At 31.8% G+C, this 24612-nt stretch overlaps 1 protein-coding gene across 1 annotated transcript in view; it reads right to left on the bottom strand.

Annotated features, from left to right (window-relative positions):
• Positions 1-6489, bottom strand: part of LOC145331754 (troponin C, isotype gamma-like) — a 33364-nt gene extending 26875 nt beyond the window's left edge. Inside the window, exons 1-2 of the mRNA XM_080176584.1 lie at positions 6369-6489; positions 231-321 (exon numbers count right to left, since the gene is read on the bottom strand). Of these exons, the coding sequence (XP_080032710.1) occupies positions 231-320 (90 nt within the window). The 5' untranslated portion in view covers position 321; positions 6369-6489. The remainder of the gene's footprint in view (positions 1-230; positions 322-6368) is intronic.
• Positions 6490-24612: the final 18123 nt, after the last annotated feature.

The following is a 24612-nucleotide window of genomic DNA, read 5'->3' as shown; positions in this document are numbered from 1 at the left end:
ATAGACAGCTTTCTGCAGATATTAAAATGCAAAATTGTAAAGTTTAAACCAGTTTTTTGTCCCATGGGGCCGAAGGCTTAGGCTAACAAAACTGGAAATATTTTTTTCTTCATTTTAATATTCGTAAAAAAATACGATGCTATACATGATTTTTAAGTATGGCTTAGAACCAGTTTTAATTCAGCAGATCCCTCCTTTATCCTATAATATCAATCTATCTGAATATTTACCTTAAGACATTTGATCTCATCAATAGCTAGACCAGTGGCCTCTGTAACTTCATCAAAGTCAATATCTGCGTAGGGATCTGGGCGGGCCATTCTGAAACATAAACTAAGTTAGAACAGAGTCAAACGCCTTGCTTAAGTCGATACATCATAAAAATGATAACTTTCAGGTTTCAGAACTGAGCAATCTTTGTAACAAAATAAGCAAAATATTAGAAATAAAGACATTAGAAAAATTTATTTTGATATAATTGTGTCAAAGGCCTTTAATAAGTAAAAAAAACATATTTAATATAATATGGAAGTTTAATATATAGTTATTTTCTATCTTTATGAATAGTTACAATCTTTTGATATTGAAATAACAAAAATGTTAATTTTATTATTTAAAGGCACAGTAAAAACTCTTTTTAATAGAAAAGTGTTATAATAACAATACTAAAAATACATTTTGTATTGAATCAAAAGCTGTTGAAAAGTATAAAAAGTGAAAACCATAACAACGTCACAGGCTATTTAAAACAAAATTCCAATAATTTTTAGAATAATTGTCAGTATATTAAAGACATCTCTCGCTCAATAGTTAAAACAACAAAATGTTTAACAAAAGACAAAAATGTTTTTGATGATAAAAAGATTGAAATATAAACAAAATTTAAAAAAAGCCAAATTTTAACATTATCAATAGCACAGCTTTATTATGTCTTAATGTCTGTTATATTATCTAACTAGTAGCTGCGCACTTAACATCTAGGGGCTTTCAAAGGAGAAAGAAGGGGGACAGAAAAATAGCCTAAAACAACCCATTTAGGCCTAAACCTAACAATAAAATAGCCGAAAAACCATATCAAGACCTAAGAGACCCAAAAAGGAAAACTTAATGAGTTCAGTAGTTATTGAAGCTTCAGACAAAAACTTTACTACTTTCAATAATAGGAAATATTAAGATTTTGATATGTTTGATTGTACGCTGCATGTTATATTGAAAAATATGCCTCTCTAAATATATTGCTAGCTTGTTTTTGCAATACTATTTATAGTCGCACTTGCTTTTGTTTTTCCGTATGTTATGTAGAATGTTGTTTAATAGCTTTAAGTGCTTAAGTTTTTTTAGGTCTTATGATACAAAAGTATGTGTTTAGTTTAGAAAAATAAATAATTTTGTTTTTAAAGTATTGGACTAATTGGTTAATGATTTTTCTAGTTGAGGACAATTTGTCTTTCTTTCAGCTTTGATCTTAAACATTAGTCTTTACAGCACCTTGTTTTAACATAGGTATTTTAATGATTAGTAGTTTTCCAAATATATGATTATAACAAAAATAGAGTAAACATTTTGGATCTAAAGCAGTTAACGGTGAATTGTTCATAGTAACGATTATCTCTAAAAACCTATGAACTTTAAAGGCTACTAACGGCAAAATGGATTATGATGAAACAAAATTTTAATTGCCAAAAAAGGCCTTTACGCGTTATTCTTTAGTGAAGCTTTCAGTGTGCTTCATTGGATCCTGGCTATTCCAAATTATTTATAAGTCTTCTTATGCCGCTGAAAACAGTGTGCGGGCATGTCATGTACGTTCAGCTGATTGGCAGCTAGCAGCCATTTAAGTTCAAAGATTTACTCATTAATACTTATCCAATGGATTTTAGAGCTTCGCTTTTATGGATGTTACCATCCTTGTTTTACTTCATTCAATAAATGAAATATTACTGATTTTATTCATATAAATTAATTCTTTTTGTGAAAGGTATCTCTTTGTCTGTCTGTCTGTGTGTCTATTTCGTGGAAGGGTACTACCACCCTTTCCAGAGATATCCACCAGAAATAATGCCTTATAATACATTATCTTTTTAAAACTAAAATTTAAGCAGTTCAGTACCACTAGAGGCCGCTAGTGATAAAATAAGTTCATACATGATATATTCATTTTTTACCTAAACAACTGTCTTTGTACCCAAGGATCTAAAGTCCCCAAGGTTGTTAAACAAACGAATAAGAAATCTTATTATAAGACTTTGGAGACTAGTGTAATAAAAAGCCCGATGTCTCCTCCCTCCCTGCTTTGTACCGGCTTAATACTTGGATTATAAGTGGCTTAACAGAGAAATTCCAACTGCAATCTTGAATTGAGATAGTTACTCTAACAAATAAACTTTACACTAGGTCTGGTCCCAGAAGGTCATTGGGTCGTTGGTTTAAAAATAATGAATATTTGCAAACTTGCAAACGATATAAATTGATTTTTCATTCATGTATTTATTGTATTTGATTTATCCACGACAAGTTTTTATTTTTAAAAGAATTTTACATTTTTACAGAACAATTCTTTAACACGAATAATTTGATTACTCGCTCATCTTTATATTGTTGGTAGCCTATTATAATGTTAAATCCAACCTGGCTACATTTTTTAAGGGGTGACCCCCACAGGTATCTTATTAATATGCATAATATAACCTAAACTAAAGTTCCTAAATTTAATGACATAGGATAGTACAGTTTAAGGAATAAAAGTAATTTCTTTCACTTATTAAGTTAGCCTATTTTATATTTTGTTTATAAGAATATTTGTCCTACTTTGGCCAAAATAAGCTTTAAAAACGTGTTTCATGGAACAAGTAAATTAAATATCAAATGATTTTTCTTTAACGAGCTACCCAATAATATCAAAGTACCTTAGGCTAAATTTTAAAAAAGAATTAAATGGAAAGAAGTTGTATCAACTTTTTTTTTTATAGCTAGCCGGTTCTTTTAGTAAGTAGTAGATGTAAAATTTTTCATAGAATTCAAATATGCAATCGGTTTTTTTGTAGACCTCTTATTTTTTAAGTAATTTAAGTTTTTAAAAAAAATAATTAAGTCGGTTTTAAGGTACTAAAACGCAACAAAATAAAAGAAGAAAATGGTCAGTAAGAACAAAAATAGTAAGATCTTTAATTTGACACCTTACTTTTAAAATTCTGTTGAGTAATTATTGAAAAAATCTATTTTTTTAACCTCGGTATAATAAAAACTTTAGACCTAAATATTTTCTCAAACAGACATAAAAAACATGGGTTCATATATACCATTAGAATCAGAAAAATATTACGAATCCATTGTAAGCAAAATTGAAAAAAATTAAAAAATTAAAAAATTACAGAAATGGCCAATTATTTTTTTTGTTCAGACAACACTATTGTATTCCCTTTTTTACCCCCTCTTTACCCCCTCTTTACCCCCTTCCCATTTTTATACTCAATTGAAGAATTAAGACGTTGCCTGTACAACATAATATGATATTTTCATATAATTCCTTTTATTGTAGTTTATATACTATATTGTAAACTTTTTTTTTCAATTTTGCTTACAATGGATTCGTAATATTTTTCTGATTCTAATGGTATATATGAACCCATATTTTTTTATTTGTGAAATAATAAAATTAAGTTCAAAGTTTTTATTCTCGTGGGTTTAAAAAAATCGATTTTTTCAATAATTACCTGACAGAATTGAAAAAGTAAGGTGTCAAATTAAAGATCTTACTATTTTTGTTCATAATGACCATTTTCTTTCTTTTTTTTGTTGCATTTTAGTACCTTAAAATCGACTTAATTTTTTTTTTTTTAAACTTAAATTACTTAAAAAATAAGAGGTCTACAAAAAAACCGATTGCATATCTGAATTCTATGAAAAATTTTACATCTACTACTTACTAAAAGAACCGGCTAGCTATAAAAAAAATAGTTGATACACCTTCTTTAGATTTTATTTTGTATAGACGTATCCACAAGTCCATGGTATTTCCTTTCCTATTATGTACAATTCCAGCTAGACTTGCCCATAGCACGTAGCCATGCAAACAGAATTATTTACTTAAAAGTAAATTATAAATCGCAAATATACAAAATAAATACTTTCTTTAACAAATCATGTTTTCTTTGCAACATACACTATGATTTTATATTACACAAAATTAAAAAGCTAAAAATCAAAAACTAAAATTTTTTTTTTATTAATTTCTTGTAAAGGATGTCTTTGTGCGTTATTGTTCTTGTTATAAATGCATAAATCAAAATATTTACTTTTGAAACTTTCTTTTAATATATTATTGATATCAATATGCTAGTCGCTGTCCTAGAAATAATTCTCCATTCTCCCATATGTATTTTTCTGAGTATTAATAGATTTTCTTGAATACATACATTTTTCAAATAATGCTTTAAATTTATTGGTTTGCCAATGCCCCTAATATCATAAGTTGCTACACCCCTAGCCTAGTGGGGGTAACTCCATAAAAACAAGGATGACAATATCCATAAAAGCGAAGCACTGAACAGGCAGGGCAAACGGACATTAACACTAGTAAATATAGTGTCAGAACTAAACAATCAGAATATAAAGGTATAAGAGTCGAAGCAAAATTGTAGGTAAATTTGTTGAAAAACTGTTTGATCCAGGATAATGTTTATGGACATACTTACATTTTTAGGACTTGATTATAGAGTTTCTTAGCTCATAATATTATACTTTGTTGTTCCATTTAACAATATACCAAAAATCAGATCAATCGGAGAATTAGATCACATAAAAATGTGTTGTTAAAAAGTTTTAAAAAATCAACATGTTTAAAATGGACGTATGTACATTCTGGTAATGATTTTAGAGTTGCTACGCTTTCTAAATCGTACCTAACTAATAAAGGAATCACCATGCAAATTTGAAATCGAAAGGACAATTCTAAAATGCCTAAATTTGTTAATGTTTAATTGATTTTTTTCTGTTTCTATTGTCAATTTTTTCCTTGTTAATTAATACATTTTACAGTTGGGCCATTATATGCAGTTTGCTTCATTAACACATCATTATAATGAACATTATATGTTATATGCAATGTAGATGATAAAACAACCATTATATCCATAATAGCAAAAAATAGATAAAAATATACTATGTGTATCCTTTCATATAAATTTAGTAAGGATCTCGCTAACCGCATAACCGATATGGTTCTCCTTTATTGCAAAGGTTCTTATAGGTCCAGGGAAGGTTATAATTATTCAGGGGGGGGGGGGGAATCTCCCCTATTCCCTTAAGTGTCACTAGAGGACTCTAGAGGGGTGGCCACTAGTTTGTTTTAAAATACTGTATCAACTTTATATCATTATAAAAGGCGTTATGACTAAAAAGTTGTTATTTTCTTTTACTAGACAAATAACGCTATTCTAATAAGTCTGTAGATCTTAACATTAATCTCTGTAAAATTGATTTATTTGCTATTTTATATGAACAATGCTGAAAATGCATCAGCACAATGCAATGTGAAATAATTGGATAAACTCAGCATTTCATTATCAAATAAATTTTAAAGAAACTTTTACAAAAGACTTAACAGAAATAAAACAAGTATAGCAACATCCATGAAAGCGAAGCTCTGAAATGGTAGGACAAACGAACATTACCACTTGTAGAAGAGTGTCAGAACTGAATAAGCAGGATATAAATGTAAAAGTAATGTTTGCAAAACTGCATAAATAAAGGATAATTAGTATCACATAAATTCTTTTGTCAAAGAGTTTAAGAATAACTTGATTTTAATTGACGTAGGATATTGTAACGATGATAGAGTAGCTACGATTCCTAAATCGTACCTATCTCTGATAAGAATCAAAAACAATTCTAACATGTCTATATTAACCAAAAAAGCGAACCGTTTCCGACGGACTGACCCTAATTATAGAAAATCTTCGCTTTTAAAAATTAAATCATTATACAAAAAGCTTGTTTATTAAGTTAAGTTTCATGACAATTAAATTTTAAAAAATTAACACTTTAAGATAACATGCTAAGTTCTAATATTTTAATTTAATATTCAATCTCTTAACCTAACCCACTTCAAACGTTTTGAGGACTTATAGTCCAAGAAAGTTTTAAAAAATAATATTTCACAATATTACATATTTTTTCATCATGGAAAATAAAAAGTAGCCTGTGACACATGCCGAAAATACGTCAAAAGATTTGCTTGTAAATATAGAAGATTGTTTGCCCTATATATATATATGTATAAATCTCACATCATTTAGCGAAGTTTCATAAAAGTTAAAAGTCTTTTAATAGATACTATTATAATAACTCTTGTATTCAAATAATCTAACTTTTTAAAGCCGGGATTCGAAACTGTGACCACCGGGCAGGCAGGTGGCCCGGAAGGCGCTATAACCGCCTGGAATATACTCTACCTGGAAGGAGACAAGAGTGTGAGAGTGAGTAACTTACTACTAAAGATAAGTAAAAATATGCACCAACAATAAACAGGAGGGGGAGAGATACAGAAAACAGACAATAAGATTATTTTGTCCCCCTCCCCCACACCCCGAAAAGTGGATGTATTACCCCCCTTTCTGTTGTTTTGCCCTTTTTTTTATGTATGTGTGTGAGTGGGGTCAGGTCAAAGCTCCCCCTAAAGTGAAATTTCCCTGAATCGTGACCTCTCTCGGGAGGATTGATGGCTTGACGGCTAACTCAGCCTGGGAAGAGTAAGGGGGTAAATATTATACAATAGGAAAAACAATTCATAAACTGGAGATTTTAGTGTTGTGAAAGAAAATATACTATACACGAAAAAAAATTTATTCTTATATTCTAATAACCTATTTGCTTAAAGACATTATACTCCTTTTCATATAAATCCTATTAAGGATTAAAATAGTTATCAAAAAAAAATTTTAGACCATAAAAAAATTTGAATCAATAACAAAAATATGTAAAGATCTTTGATTTCAGGAAATAAATTATTTACTGTGTTTATAACATGATACTATTATTAATTATAACTAGCGATGACTCCCCTAGAAGCCTCTAGAAGCATTTAAGGTAGGAGGCATGAAAATGTTAACAAAATTAGGGGTGGGTGGGTTATTTTTATTGGGAGGTTGAAAATATCCTTCCCAAAATAATTAAAAATCTTCCCAGGACATGAGAAGCTCTACTGTAAAGGAGAACCACATCGGTTCAGCGGTTAGCGAGATCCTCGGTACACACAGACATACAGTAGAGATCCTTTTACTACATTACAAGGAAAATGAAGAATTATTGTACACATATTACAAGATCCATAGTTGTGCCCCTGTGGTCTTTAATGTTAAAGAATGGGGTGATATTACTATTGTTTCCAATTGTATAGCGCATCAAACAACAGCACGCAGATGTGCACAAAAATCCGCCAAATTTCTAAGGAGGAAAAAGTAGCAAATCCAGCTATTCTATAGCCAGGTTGTTTTTCTACAGCTGTATATCAAGTCGTCAGTCTAGTCTATCTTGGTTGTTATTCCTCCTAAAAATAAAGGGCACACAATAAATCTTACTTATCAATAGACTATGTATCTTCAAACATTAAGGTATTAAAAGGCAGCGGTATATAGCTAGATTGAACAAAAAAGAACAGTAGAATATATATTTTTCTTTATTCAACACTTCTCAATTCTATAAAAAGATAACCATATTTGCAACCTTAAATGGTCATTACATTAGTAAAAAGATGTGTTTTACTATCATCAGATCCTCCTTTTTATCAGGGATCTAAAGGGATAAGACAATGGCTCATAAATTGATTTGTAGTATACCCATTGATGATACACAAAATTATCCCTTTTGTAGATTACAATTAGAGGTTGAAACATTTGGACACTAAACTTAATGAACCATCCAATGAAAATTCATGAAAGTCCTCAAAGTTGTGAAGCCAACGAATAAGTAAAATAAAAAAAAACTTTTGGGACTAGTGTAATAAACAGCTCATTGTCCTCTCACTAATTATAAAAATAGCATCTTAATATATCTTTTGCATTTTTTGCTACTTATTATTTCCTTTATTACGCTAAACCGTATTGACACGACTACACAGCAATATAGCTCGACACCGCGGAGCTATATACTAGCAAATCTTTATTGTCGTTTTTTCTTAGCGGTTAACCTCTAGGCCACAGATACGTATTCAAAAAATAAATCTATAAATATAGATGTATATCCAAACAACTATCTGGATCCCCTTTTAATGGACCTTTTCGTCTCCTAGCAAATTACTTTCAGCCCTATTTGGAGCTACTTAGCTGTGTTAATATTTACGATGGTATATGGTTGATTTTCAAAGACCCAATTGAAAGTCGACATAGGGTTTGTCACATACAGTTATTTGACCCCTTCCCTCTATATTGTTTTACTCTAATATTCAAAACATAATTAAGATCTTAACATAGCATAGTATTAAAACTCAATATTCAAGAAAATAGCTTAAAACCACCCCCAAATCTTCATTGATCCATCCTGAAAAGTACAACCAATATTCGTACCATTTTCTGAGATCTTAAGCTACAGACAATAAACCCTACAATATTATATAAGAGGATACTTGCCCTGATCTTTGATTAACCTCTTATACATATTTTTAACACTTTCATACATACATATAATATAGATAAATACACCTATATGCTATACAGGATAAGGGATCTAAAGGGATAAGACAATGGCCGAAAATTGATGTACATCCCCAATAATGACACAAAAAATTACCCCTTCTTACAATTAGTGGTTGACATTTTTGAACAGCCAACTTAATAAGACATCCAATCTAGATTCAATAAAGTCCTCAAAGTTGTTAGGCAAACGAATAAGAAAGGGTTATGATAAATCTTTGGGGACTAGTGTAATAAATAGCACATAGTCCTCTCCCTCCCCGATATAGGAGATACATACATTTATTTTCAATTTTATTTCCCCCTTGAGAAAGTTAAAAATTGTTAAAAATGAAGAATAGAAAGGAAAATAACTTTGTTTGCTAAAATTCATGATTAAACAAGGATGACATCCATAAAAGCGAAGCCCTGAAACTGTAGGACAAACGAACATTAACACTTGTGACAGAACTGAATAAGCAGAATATAAATGCATAAGTCTGAACAAAATTGTAAGTAAATTTGTTGCCAAACTTCTTAAATACAGGATACTGATACTTTTGAGGACTTGATTATTGAGATCCTTCGCTTGTTACATTTCTTATATAAGCCATTTCAGTAATCCCATGCAGTAACCCCCCCCCCCCCCCTTATAATTATTATTGTTACGCCCCTGACAAAGATATAAAGATATCACATGCTTGCAACACATTTTTTATATAGTGACCCCCCCCCCCCCCTTATAATTATTATTGTTACGCCCCTGACAAAGATATAAAGATATCACATGCTTGCAACACATTTTTTATATAGTGACCCCCCCCCCCCCTTAAAATTATTATTGTTACGCCCCTGACAAGGATATAAAGATATCACATGCTTGCGACACATTTTTTATATAGTGACCCCCCCCCCCCTTAAAATTATTATTGTTACGCCCCTGACTAGGATATAAAGATATCACATACTTGCAACACATTTTTTATATAGTGACTCCCCCCCCCCCCCTTATAATTATTATTGTTACGCCCCAGACAAGGATATAAAGATATCACATGCTTGCAACACATTTTTATATAGTGACCCCCCCCCCCCCCTTATAATTATTATTGTTACGCCCCTGACAAGGATATAAAGATATCACATGCTTGCGACACATTTTTTATATAGTGACCCCCCCCCCCCCTTAAAATTATTATTGTTACGCCCCTGACAAGGATATAAAGATATCACATACTTGCAACACATTTTTTATCAGATATTCAGGAAGCTTACTGAGAGACGGATACTTAAAAATATAATATTCAATGTTAAACCAATATTTAGATACTAGCGGCTACGCCCCTGACTAGGATATAAAGATATCACATACTTGCAACACATTTTTTATATAGTGACCCCCCCCCCCCTTATAATTATTATTGTTACGCCCCAGACAAGGATATAAAGATATCACATGCTTGCAACACATTTTTATATAGTGACCCCCCCCCCCCCTTATAATTATTATTGTTACGCCCCTGACAAGGATATAAAGATATCACATGCTTGCGACACATTTTTTATATAGTGACCCCCCCCCTTAAAATTATTATTGTTACGCCCCTGACAAGGATATAAAGATATCACATACTTGTAACACATTTTTATAAAGTAACCTCCCCCCCTTATAATTATTATTGTTACGCCCCTGACAAGGATATAAAGATATCACATGCTTGCAACACATTTTTTATCAGATATTCAGGAAGCTTACTGAGAGACGGATACTTAAAAATATAATATTCAATGTTAAACCAATATTTAGATACTAGCGGCTACGCTCCTAGGGGCATCTATGAATTCGATACCCTCCCCCAAAATAGTTAAAACCCTTCCAAGGAACCATGAAAAGCTACACTGCACATTGGGGCAAATCCAGAAACAAGGGGATTTAATTATTTAGAGCCCGAATTTCGTGTTCAAAATGTCATATTAGGGGTTATTGAGGTCAAGGAATGCATTTCTAAACTTATCAGAGAAATTTGAGAATTTTTCAGTAGCGCAGCTACTCTATAACTAACTTTTTGGGCCCTTGAAAGTGTATCTATGTCAATTGTAGTCCGATTTTAGTATTCAAAGTGTCGAATTAGGGGTTGTTGGGGTCTGGAAATTTATTTCAGTATGAGGGGAGGGGATGGTGTAAAGGGGGTGGATGGGGAATCCTTATTTTAGCTAGCTACAAGTTTCACTTTAAGTAAAAATAAATTCATTATAAATGTGGGCATGATTGACATCAATTTTTATAAACTAATATCTATATTTATAATGATATTAAGATTCTTGTTTACCGTTTATATGTATATTAGCGGCTTTGCCCCTAGCCTCTAGGGGCTTTGCCCTAAGAGGTATTTTAAAAAAATTAAGTATCTCTGGTGTTGCATCCACTTCATTAAAAAAAAAAATAAGGGGGATTTTTGTTTTTGAGTGGGTTGTGGGTGTCCAACCACCCAAGAAAATAGCCTAAAACCACCACACAACCAGTAGGTATATTCCCTGAAAAGTAGAATCCAATCGGTTCAGTGGTTACCGAGATCTTAAGGGACGGACAGACAGACAGACATTAAGCTACTTTGTATTATAGACTAGCAGCTTCGCCCCTAGCATCTATGAGCTTTGTCCCAAGAGGTAATTAAAAAAAGAATACCTCTGGTGCTGTAACCATTACATTTTAAATTAACTGCTTAAAAAAATTTAGAGGGATTTTTTGTTTTTTTTAGAGGGTTGAGGGTGTCCCACGCCCTAAGAAAATAGCTTAAAACCACCACAGGACAAGTAGATATATTCCCTGAAGATTAGAATCCAATCAGTTCAGTGGTTACTAAGATCTTAAGGGACGGATGGACAGACGAACATACATCAAGCTACTTTGTATTATAGATTAAAACCCAGGGATCTAAGGGACAAAACAATGACTGATTAATGTATGTAATGTATGTATGTATGTAATATTGATGCAGCAAATTATATTACAAAAAAATTAATTGTCTGTAGATGAAAATTAGTGGTTGAAACGTTTCAACACTCAACTTACTGAACCAACCGATAAAAAATCAAACAAAATTCCTAACGTCGCGTTGTTAAGCCAACCAATAAAAAACGTTATTATAAAACTTTGGGGACTAGTGTAATAAATAGCTAAATGTCCCCTCCCTTCTTAAATAAAACTGCAAACATTAAACATGAAGACCATGTAACTACATAATACAAAAACAAAGCATTACCAATAGACAATCGGATAGGCTAAAATAATTGACGGGGATTTTTTGTTTTTTTAGAGGGTTGAGGGAGTCTCACGCCCCAAGAAAATAGCTTAAAACCACCACAGGACCAGTAGATATATTCCCTGAAGATTAGAATCCAATCAGTTCAGTGGTTACTAAGATCTTAAGGGACGGATGGACAGACGGACATACATCAAGCTACTTTGTATTATAGATTAAAACCCAGGGATCTAAGGGACAAAACGATGACTGATTAATGTATGTAAATTCCAAATATTGATACACCAAGTTATATTACAAAATTAATTGTCTGATGATGACAATTAGTGGTTTAAACGTTTTGACACTGAACGTAATGAACCAACCAATAAAAAAATTCCTTAAGTTGTTAAGCCAACGAATAAAAAAATATTATTATAAAACTTTGGGGACTAGTGTAATAAACAGCCCAATGTCCTTCCTCAATAAAACTGCAGACATTAAACATAAAGACCATGTAACTGCATAATTTTAAAACAAAGCATTACCAAATGACAGATGGATAGGCTACTTGCTAATTCCGATTTCAATTGATTATAAGAACATCACGTTGTTTGCATATTGATTTTACCTTTCCGCAGTGAGGGAGGGGACATTAGGCTGTTTATAACACTAGTCCCCAAAGTTTTAAAGTTATGTGTTCAAACGTTTTAAATACTAATTGTAATCTACACAAGGTAATTTTGTGTATTATCATTGGGGATGTACATCAATTTATCGACCTTTGTCTTATCCCTTTAAATCCCTTATATTTGTAATAATCTATAGTTACATTAAAACCTCGAACATAAAAAGGTTTAGATTTAGGTTTAGCCCCCCCCCCTCTCCCCTCCCCATCATTATAATATTTATTATTAACTTTAATTCAAAGTCTGAATAACTATTTCCCAATATAACTATGTTTTTATGTCTTTATTTATTTGAATTATATCTTAAGTTTTGACTTTAAAAGCGCATTTAAACACTTTCTTCTTACAAACTTTTTGTGCACTCACCCTCAGAAAACGCGCTAAAAACCCCTACGGGGGCGCGGGGGGGTAAATGAGACCAGTACAGGCGATTATAATATGTCTTTGGGCAATCAAATATCGTATTTTTAGGCGGTGGCAACCGGTGAAAACATATTTCCTCTTACTGTCTACTTAAATGTTGATTATAAAACAAACAAAAATAAACTAAAATCTTAACTTCATCTAGAATTATTTAGGACTTATTTCTTTAATTTGTGTTTTTTCTTTTATATTGTCAAAATACATGTAGTTCATGACTCACCTGAAGTTATTTTGTCTAATTACGTTAATTCTAAGAGATTTTATAATATTTTTAAAATTGTTGGTGAAACACAAAAAGTATGCCTTTTTCTATAAGAAAATTTTTGCATTTCTTGACTTTCAGGCATTAGAAAGCTTACTTAAAAAGCGTATTTTTACGATTCCTTTGAAATCTGATGTACATTGGGTATGATAATACTCATAGAATGATTAAAACTTGATTTGGGGGTGGTGAATTGAATCCCCTTGTTGCCCCTATGTGCACTGTAAAGGAAAACCATTTGGGTTCAGTGTTTAGCGAGATCTTCGGCACACACAGACACACAACAAGACAGAGAGAGATTCTTTTATTTTTTACTAGTGGCTACGCACCTAGAGGCCTCTAGGGGCACTCTAGGGGAGAGACGAATTTGATAACCGAATTTATTATTTTAGATTTTTAAAAAAAAAAGTTTGGGGGGGGGAATTTTTTTCTTGGGATTTCTCTTTGGAGGCTGATGGTACCCTCCCCCAAACCTTCCTGGGACCTATGAGAAGCTACCATGTTAAGGAGAGCCTGATCGTTTCAGCGGTTAGCGAGATCTTTCGGTACACACAAACAGACAAACAGACACCCTGTTACTTTATTATAAGGATATATATTTTAAAGATTTGGATTTTCAGTGTGTTTACAGACTCCTACAAATTTTCCAGTGAAACTTATTTTAAATCTTTTTCTTTAACTAAAGTAATTGTTCTACTTCACAAAAATCTTTGTCAGATATAGTATTTTAAATATTTTTAAGGATTGGGACCTAGGCAAAATAAATGAGCACATGGGACATTTTTTGTGAATGTACTAACTCATTCTGTCTCATTGTATACCTGGCTTCCCCTTTCTCACTCTCAAATTTTACCCAGGGAGGAAGAGGACAATGGGTTGTTTATTACCCTAGTCCCCAAAGGTTTATTATAAAGTTATTCGTTGGTTTAACAACTTTGAGGACTTTCATGAATTTTCATTGGTAGGTTCATTTAGTTAAGTGTTGTAACGTATCAACCAGTAATTGTAATCTACAGAAGGGGTAATTTTATTTATCATTATTTAGGATTTACAACAATTCATAGGTTATTGTCTTATCCCTTTAGACCCCTGAATTTTACCACCTTTTACTTCTCTCTTATATTCTTCTTAAGAACTGTTTTGCTTTAATATGTTTAATTTTTAAAGGCGAAGCTTTTCTACAATAAGGACCGGACCGTCCGTCAGTCAGTCCGTCCGTGCATGACGGTTAGCTCTTATCGTTAATTTAGGCATGTTAGAATTGTTCTATCAATTTCAAACTTTGCATGGTGTTCCCTGTAGAAGTTAGATACAATTTAAGAAGCGTAGCAACTCTATAATCGTTCCCAGAAAGTCCGTACGCCCATTTAAAACTTGCTAATTTTTTACTTTTTTTGACAACAAATTTTTGTATGTTACAATTATCCTATTCATCTGATTTTTGCAATACTTATTCCTATTTCAATAAGGCACAATGTTATTAGCAAATAACAAGTTCTAAATATGTGACTATGTCCTTAAACATTAACCTGTATCTAAGCACTTTTGCAATAAAATTACTTACAAATTTGTTTAGTCTTATAAATTTATATTCTGATTATTCCGTTCTGACACTCTATACGTGTTAATGTTCGTTTGTCCTACCGTTTGAAAGCTTCACTTTTAAAGATATTGCCATCCATGTTTCTTTAAAAATTATAAAATTCCATTCATTAGACTTTTATTAAGATTTATGCATGCAGGCTTTAACTTTTACACCCCTAGTAATCTTTCTTACTAGTCTTTTAATCTGTTATGTAATTTTAAGTAGCAAAGCTAATCTACAACTGTTTGTTGGCAGGGATCTAAAGGAATAAGACAATGGCCGATAAATTGAAGTACATCCCGAATGTTAATACACTAAATAACCCCTTCTGTAGATCACAATTAGTACTTAAAAAGTTAAGACACTAAAATTAATAAACCAACCAATGAAAATCCATTAAAAGTTCAAAAAGTTATTATAAGCTAACGAATAAGAAAACGTTGTTATAAAAATTTGGGGACTAGTGTAATAAACATCTCATTGTTCCTATCTCTGCTGGTCTGTTTGTCTGTCAGTAAATTTGGAAAAATGTATCATTCCCCCCCCCCCCCCTCAATAATATTTCGCCTTTTACTGTTTATTCACATTTCTTTCTTTATTCTCTATCTTTTTTGCCATACTTAACTAACAGTCTTTTTCTCCATTCTTAGTTATTTTATTACTCCACTCAATCCTGCAAAATATTTATTTTGACAAATAGCTAAACAATTTCTGAAATATCAGCAAAATTTAGGAAAATTCTATGTTTTGATTAAACTATTATATGAAGATGTATATAGCAATTTTAGCTACACTTGATTTTTCAGGGATAAGACAATTACCGGTAAATATATGTACATCCTCAATAATGATACACAAAAAAAACCTTTCTCTAGGTTACAAATAGTAGTTGAAACGTTTAAACACTAAAAAAATTAACCAACCAGAAGGAATTCAATAAAAGTCCCTAAGGTTGTTAAACCAACAAATTAAAAAACGTTACAAAGACTTTTGGGACTAGTATAATAAACAGCCCAATGTAACCTCCCTCTTGGGATTTTTGAACAGTTCAGCTATATTTTGTTTATCTTAAAAGTAAGAACACCTAACATTCAAGGCTGTGTGCAAATTTATTTTGGCACAAAAAAAGGCAATAAAATATCCCAGCGGCGGCGTGGCAAAAAATCACTTTCACTTAAACATGTAATTACTGTAAAGTTCCTTATCTTAGCTTATAGGATGGGGCGATTTTAGGCATTTTGAGAAAACTAATGTAACAAAACCTTTGTATCAGGGAATGAAAACAAAAAAAAGGGTTTAGTAGCTTTTCTCATACTTCTAGTCCCTACAGGGGACTCTAACCTTGCGGGGAATCATTAACATTTACCTAACTTAACCTAACCTAAAATAACCAATAAAAAGCTACTGTGAAAAAAAAATACTTTTTTGTTTTCTTTTCATGTGACAAATATGTTATTAAAATGCCAATCACATGTCAAAGTAGTATTGTTGTGCCATGAAATAGGAGAAAAAAAGGAGTCCTTAAGTAAATAGTGACAGAATGATTTGTGTCTGTCTTTGGCAAAGAATTTAGTAAACCACTGAACCGAAATGGGTTTCCTTTGCAATTAAGCCTCTTATCGTTATAGCAAAAAAGGTTTATAACTATTTCATGTAAAGAGCCAATACATAAATTTATTATCTTTCAGGTTTTCAAAAATCTTTACTTTAATGTCAAATATGAAGGAGTTATGTACTGAGTTATGTACTGAATAGTGTATTTCTTTTTATCACTCTTTTCTGTCAACACGGTCTAATTGCATTAAACATTTTAGAAGAAAAGCTACTTTTTCATTTACTTCATACAAATTGTATACCTTATGTTATTAGAAATATTGAAATAACAGGATGTTTATGTGTACCAAAAGATATTGCTAACCACTGAACCCTCATGGTTTTCCAAAAGTGTACGTCCGGCCAGGGAACGTGTTTACCTTTTTTAGGGAGGGTAACTTCACCCTTACATATGAAATCGTCCCTAAAAACCCCCCTCCCCTCAGAAAAATATGATTTGCTTTTAAAAGATTGAAAGTGGAGGTTATACTTTACCCTTTATTTAATTGCCCTATAAAAGAAGCCGCTAGTTATACAATAAAGTGAAGTAATAAAGACAATATTATTCAAAAGTGCTTTTATAATGCAAAACAAACACAAAAAAAATCAACTACCCTATACAGCAGTCAATTTACATGACTATTTCTAAGACTGGCAAACAAACAACAGTTAATATTAGGTGTGCTTCCAAAACTTATGAGTGATGTGTAATAGAGCTAAGGACATCTAAACGGTTAGAGAAGCTATGCTGGAAAGTCTCATGTGCGACGTCATAAAAATCCATCTAAATCCTTTTCTTTTTTAGGTTTCCTTTCCACCTTCTCCTCTCAAACCTCCTTCATAGACATATTTTTATGACGTCACACACGTCACTTTCAAGCGCTTCTTATATTTGTATATTTATAGATATTTGCTACGCGACCTACACTTATATTGTATCTTGTAAATGCATTTCGTTATCTGATTATCTCACTAACAACTTAACCTAATTTAGAAAATTTTAAAAAATTCGCTCCATTCTAATCTTGTATCTTATTATGTTGTAAGCTTCTATAAAACTAAGGCCTGTCCGTCAATATCTTACTGTATAAAGTAGTAAGCATTTTTTTAATGTAGCGAAGAATCTTACTAACCGCTGAACCGATATGGTTCTCCTTTACAAAAAAGATATTTATAGGTTTTGAGTATGGTTTGAGTCTATTTTTTTGTCCTTCCATATCCCTTAGAATATAGAGCCCGTAGAAAGTAGGGGCGCAGCTGCTAGTATGATGTATAACAAATGACAAATAAGACACTAAAGCTTTTATTAAAATTCCACTTTTATTACTTACCATAAAGTCCTCACATTCAAGATTTTTTATTATCTTCATATTAATTTAAAATCTTTATATGACAGTATTGTATTATTAACCTGGTGAAATTAAATGGTAATTCTTAGGATGATAAGACTCTTTATTTCTTGATAATTATCAAAAATAAAATTTACCTGTTATAATCAATTGACTGTCTTAAAACAAATTAATATTTTTCCAATATGGCTTCGAAGCCGATTAATATCCGCTTGGTTAGAACCGGTTCATAGCATTACTGAAAAATCATGTAAAGTATTATATTACAGTCAAATAAAAAACATAAAATTAATACCAATTTTCTTAGCCTAGGCATTTTCTTATCCGCGAAATGCTGTCTATATACTATATTCTTCAATTCTATGATTTAAATCGTTCTTGCTATAACATTTATTTGTAAAAAGAAATGGCTAATATCTTATTCTGTTCAAAAACATTTAGCATGAACTAAAAGAAAATAAAGAATATTAAATCTAATAGAATTACCCTAAAATGTTTAATAGCTGCTCTATAATCAACATTGTATGTCTGTTACTCAGTCAGCAAGTAACGCTATGATGATATGAAATTTTCATGGCTGCTATTTAAGATTGACAATTGTAATTCTCAGTAAAGATTCTTATAACCTGTACGCATGTATTATATTCTTTGTTATTTTCCGTCTGTCTGTCGTTCATGGTTCAAAATATGAATATAAAGGCTGGTAGCTGTGTATTATTCTTCTTTACACATACAAGATCACTAAGGCTGCGTCTTTAATTGTCTGTTCACTGAAATTCAGCTGTGAAAATCGCAGATGAGCACAATTTAAAACTGTTGTTTTTTTCAAGTTTTAGCTGGCAACATTTTAATAATCGCCATTCTTTCTACGTTTAAACTGAAATCCATTGTTGTATTGAATTAATCAATCAATGGAAGATATTTTGAAACAGAGAATAGATGGACTGTTTATTATACTAGTTCCCAAAGTTTTATAGTAACCTTTTCTTATTCGTTGGCTTAACAACTTTGGGGACTTTAGAGAATTTGGACTGAATAAGCTGAGTGTTTAAAGGTTTTAACTACTAATTTTAATCTACAAAAGGGGTAATATTATGTATCATTATTTGGGATGTCCAACAATTTATCGGCCATTGTCTTATCCCTTTAGATCACTGATTTTGCCAGGTAGCTGTGAGTTTGGCTAAGATGAAATAATAGAAATCCATACCTAACAATCTCTAATATGTGATACATGGATATTTAAATCCCTTTTACCCGATTATCAAAACTCTAATAATTGTAAATCTATTGTTTATGCAGTTTTTGCATACTTTATGCTTCTTTGACTTTAGCAACGCATTTGATATGTAACGGAACGAGAACTTATTGTATCTTTATTAGACGAACAAAAGAAGCAGTTTATAGTGCCTATAAAAAATGACGTCATATAATACAAATGACCAATGATAGGCCAGTATACATTTTAAATGACAAATGGTAAAATGTATACTGGCCTATCATTAGTCATTTTTATTGTATGACGTCATTTTTTATAGGTTCTTTAAGCTGCTTCCAAATCTTAAACTAACGTAACACAATATTAACAGCTTTTTTTATTTATTACTATTTTTTGGACAAAAAGAGTTAATTTCTATGAAAATTAGTTAGTTAGGTTCTTTTCAGGTGTATGGTATAACCAACAAACAAAAAATTCTAAAATAATAATTGGGAGCAGATGGAGAGGTCGTCATTTTTACTATTTTACAACGACAGCTGAAAATATAGGTTTCGTTATTTTTTAACGAATTGATTTCATTGTTGATATAAGCTGGGTTCTTTAAAAAAATATTTTTCATATAATAACATAAATTTGCAATATTCATTATTTGCATATTATAATAAAATATTAAAAATATCAGCTTCCCAAATTAGGGTTTGCATGGATTTACATTGTTTTTGGCGATCTATTATCTGCGGCAGCTTGCTATAAAAAAGGTTCAACCGTAAAAAAAAGTTTGTTTAAAAATTTAATCTTTAGCTGCGGATTATTTACTCTTTGCAGCAGCTGTAAATTATATATTTAATGTTTATGGCAGCAGCAATCCTTAAAATAAAGTGAAAGGATTTCTGTTTGTGTGTGTGTATTAAACTATCTCACTAGCCACTGAACCGATTTGGTTCTCCTTTACAGGTTAGCTTCTCATAAGTCCTGGGAAGGTTTTAAATATTTTAGGGGAGGGAACCACCCTTAAAAATGCCCCTAAAAAATGACCCCTCCCTAAATGTTTGTTTTAATTTCTTTTTAAAGTTTTGGGTTCGACCCCGCCTCACTGCCCCTAGAGGCCTTTAGGGGCGTAGCCGCTAGTATTACAAAAAAGTGCAAATGCGGTTGTCAGTACTACTAAAATGTTTTTTTTTACCAATCAAATACATCTAAAGATTATTTGATATTTTTTTGTTTTTTTAAATATGTAGGTTTTCATTTATTTATATTGAATATTGATATTTAACTAAATTTGTTTTTGAGCTAGGAACATATTTGATGTTTTGAAAACATTGTTGTCAATGTTTTAATGCCACAGTCTTACTATTAAAAGTAGTATTTTTTTCCGTGAAGATATCGCTAAACAGCGAACCGTTCTCCATTTAGGGAAGTTTAATATAGATTCTGGAAGGTTTTAGTTTTTTGTATTTATTTCTATTTTTCTGCATCCTACCCATAGACGTCCAAGAGTAGGGGGTAAGGTGGGGATTACCCCCCCCCCCAAACGAATTTGGGGGTGCCGTAGGCACCTCTAACCATTTAGGAGGGGGTATTTACCCCCCCAAACAATTTTTTGGGGGTAATTAACCCCCCCAAAATAAAAAACTCTAACAAAAAAAAAATTTAATACTAAATATTTAATAAAATTTAAATTACCGAGGGGGGGAAATTTGCGGAACGCTTTGCGCGCCATTTTACCCCCCCCCCCCCCTTAATAAATTTTTACCCACCCCCCAAAAAAAAGCTTGGACGCCCCTGATCCTACCTTCCTCATCATAAACATATAGAGCCCCTATTTATTTGCTGGTATACAAAAAAAGGAAAAAAGATAAGGAGAAGTACTTGAAAATAACTGAGTTGATGAGTAGATTCACTGCGAAACAGAATATTTCAGTTTTAAAATTGAAAGGGGAAGAAACAAAAATGTTGTAATGCCGATAAAAGTAGTAAACTAATGGCTATTCCTAAAGAAATATGAATATCTAGTGTAACAGCAAAAATTGTGTAGTCCCATGCCTCATTATATATTGTGACACAAATGATTAATACAACTTTAGGATTGAGACTAAAAGAAATTTGATATCTCGCCTGTTTGTTCATGTTGTAAATGTCTATGTCTAGCAAAAAGATTGGGCTTCAGAATTCAAGTACAAAATTGGTGCTACAAAATCGCAAATATACTTGTTTGAAATAAAGCTGATTATAGTGCCTTTAAAAAATCTAAAAATGACGTCATACTATGCGAATGACCAAAGATAGGCCAGTATACATTTTAATTGGTAATGGTAAAATGCATACTGGCATATAGCTGGTCAGTTGTAATGTATGATGAGCTGCTTCGTTCGAAATACCTCAAGTATTCAGACATAGCCTCAGGTATCATCAGAATTCCAAAAATTAGTGAAAAATTGATTTGAATAAAGTTAAAAGTGCTGTTTAAAATTGAAATATGGACATTCTGGTAACGATTATTGAGTTGCTATGCTTTCTAAATCGTACCTAAATACTACAGGAATCACCATAGAAAGGTTGAAATCGATAGGACAATTCTAACCTGTTCTAATTAATGCTTTTAAAAAAGGTACGATTGAAATGTTGTATTTTTGTATCAACTTTAAGTGTTATAGGTCGAAAGTTAAAAGTTGTCCATAGATTACAATGTTAAATTCGCCTCAGTAAAGCAAATTTTCGTACAATGTAGTAAAATTAAAAATTTTAATAAATCCACGAAAGCGTCTACTGCATAACTAGTAATTAGGTCTAGGTTATAGAGACCTTCTTAAATCATCAGAGGAATAAAATAAATATGTTAATAGGATGGTTTTAGCCTAAATTAATCGACCAAATTGCTTAAAGTAATATACTTCTGATGAAAATATATAGACTTTTTTATAACAATTATATAGCTACTACGCTTTATGTTAAAAAATAGAAGTCTTCAAACGTACATGGTTTGAAATTAATAAGACAATTCTAACATGCCTTAATTTACAGTCATGGCTATCCGATTTGTCTTAAAGACACTCTTAACGTTTATGGTATATTTTTTTTCTGCTAAAAACTATAGTTGTTGTTTTTTTCGATCTCTAAATTTACTTTTTTTTATCCCCAATAAAGAAATTCTATTTGCAAGCGGAGCTTCTCCATATTTAGGGTCACACTATTCGTAACGGATTTTACTCTTAGAAATTATGCATGTTAAAATTATCTTATGGATTTCAAACTTTGTTTGCTGATAATTTAAGTAATAAGGTACAATATAGAAAGCGAAGCAGCTTTATCAAGAAAGTCTGTATGTCCAAAATTTGTTTTAGCCTTTTATACCTGTTTTAATCTTTGTTTAATGATTCCTAGAACGACCGAGTAAATGTTAAAAAAGCATAGTTAAAAAATGTAAGTAAGAAAACAATCTAAACATATAACACATTATCATTCAATTGTGACTAAACTTATAAAGAGGGGGTAGGTTTCTGGTAGAATCCGTAAAGGTGTGTGTTTTAAGGCTGAAAAATAGCAGTAGAACGATAATATTCACTAAAAATGTGTATTTCTTATTGAAAAGAACTATAGACAAAAAAAATTTAAAAAGTTAACATAGATTTTTTTCGTTCTACTACTGTGTTTAACTTATAACACATAACCTTTACGGATTATACCAGAAACCTACCCCTCTAAAACTAATCTACTTTCTACGTGATAAAACTTATTAATATTCGTTTGTTCAACTATCTCATTTGGTAAGCTTCGCCTTTATGTATGTTGTCTGTCCTGGCAAGCTAAATTTTACTCTTTTCTAAATTCTAGTTACTGAACAATAGTACTTTTTAATTAGGTAAAATTTCCAGTATTTTACTTCTTTATTTCTATTTTAATGAACTAATGGCTGAGCCTCTAGCCTCTTATAATTATATTTTGTGAGCTAAAATTTAAGATAAGTTACTTTTTTTCTTAATATTAAAGCAGGAGAGATATTTGGTTTTGTTGAAGGTAAATTTGCCTCTAATGATTAATTCTTGAGTTTTTTAACGCAATGGATAATTTTTGATAAAAAGTGTTTAGTGTCTCCAATTTTTAAAACAAATAGAAAAAAGGGTGTGAGGGAGTTGTTTGTTTAATGAGGTACAGGAATCATCCAAATTCATCATCCAAATCATCCAAATTTATTCTAAAATGAAAAAATCAACGAATAGAGCTAATTTTAACGGACGTACAGACCCTAATTATAGAAAAGCTTCGCTTTGAAAACTGAAAAGAAGTAGAGTGATAAAAGAAAATGCTATTCTATATGGTAATTAATATTATTCATTATAAAAATAAAGTTCTTACTCAATAGAAAAACAAGTACTTTTGAATTTTATAGTAGCATAGCATTTATTCAGCAAATAATATAGAGAAGAAAATGTTTGTCTTGGTTATAGGACCCATTTTATATTGTGTTGAATTTCAGGGATCTAAAGGGATAAGACTGATAAATTTATGTGCATCCCCAATGATGATAAACAAATAACCCCATCTGTAGATTAAAATTAGTAGTTGAAACGTTTGAACACTTAACTAATCAAAATTCACTAAGGTCCCCAAAGTTGTTAAGCAAACGAATAAGAAAGCGTTACTATAAACCCAAGCAAAGATTAATCCAATAATTGTAATCTTTTTGCTGAAAGCAAAAAGATTATAATTATAATCTTTGCTTAGAAAAATGGCGCGAGGTGAGGGTTAGAGGGGGCAAAATGAGCAGGTTGAGATTTTTTGACGGCGCGCAGCGACGTCGTGCTTCATCCGATTCCGGATTTTTTTTTTCATGCACCTCAGTAATAACCAGACTTAGATTGGGCAAAAGGTCCCGAGAGATTATCTCAAACCGTTTGGGCGTGGCGGAGGAAAAACCGCAAAAAAATGGCCGAAAAAAAGGCAACGGTCCCATTTCATCAAAAAAATCCATCAAAAAAACACGTTTTCGTTTCAGCCCACAAAGAATAACTTTTTTTGTAGAAGAGATAATGACACGGGACTTTCGCAGGGTGAAAATTCAGCATCCCAGCATCCCTAAACTTTATGTTTGGTGACCTGGGGGGTGCGGGTTCAGTGCCCCCCACACCCCCGAAGTGGGCATACTTTTGAAAATCGCGTTTTTTCAGTTTTTCCCCTTTAAGGGAGGGAAGGAGTCGTTTTAGGGCCAAACACCTTTTCTTCATTATTGGAGAACTTTTTGAGGCGCAACTTTTGTTATTTATACAAGATCCGCCTCCGACGGCCCGTTACGCCGTTATCCGCCACCGAAAACGTGATTTTCGGCGATTTTTGCCGTTTCCGAGGATTTAACGGACATTTAGGGGGGGAAGGAGACGTCCAATCAAGACGGCTCTGAAATACTTTTTTGTGGGCAATTGTATTGGCTAAATTTTATGTAAAGTAAAAAATTTTGTACGTCAAACCGGTTTTGCTCCAGCGGAATTTTAAAATTGCGCGTTTTCTAAATTTGTGTCATAAAAACCGGTTTTACGTCAAAAAGTGGGGGACATAGTCACTTTAGGGCCAAGAACCATTTCTGCATTAG

This window comes from Acartia tonsa, chromosome 11 (assembly GCF_053477335.1).
Source record: "Acartia tonsa isolate MP-2025a chromosome 11, ASM5347733v1, whole genome shotgun sequence".
Classification (NCBI taxonomy): domain Eukaryota; kingdom Metazoa; phylum Arthropoda; class Copepoda; order Calanoida; family Acartiidae; genus Acartia; species Acartia tonsa.
The sequence above is the reverse complement of the archived record's forward strand: the minus strand, read 5'-3'. Positions and strand labels throughout refer to the sequence as shown.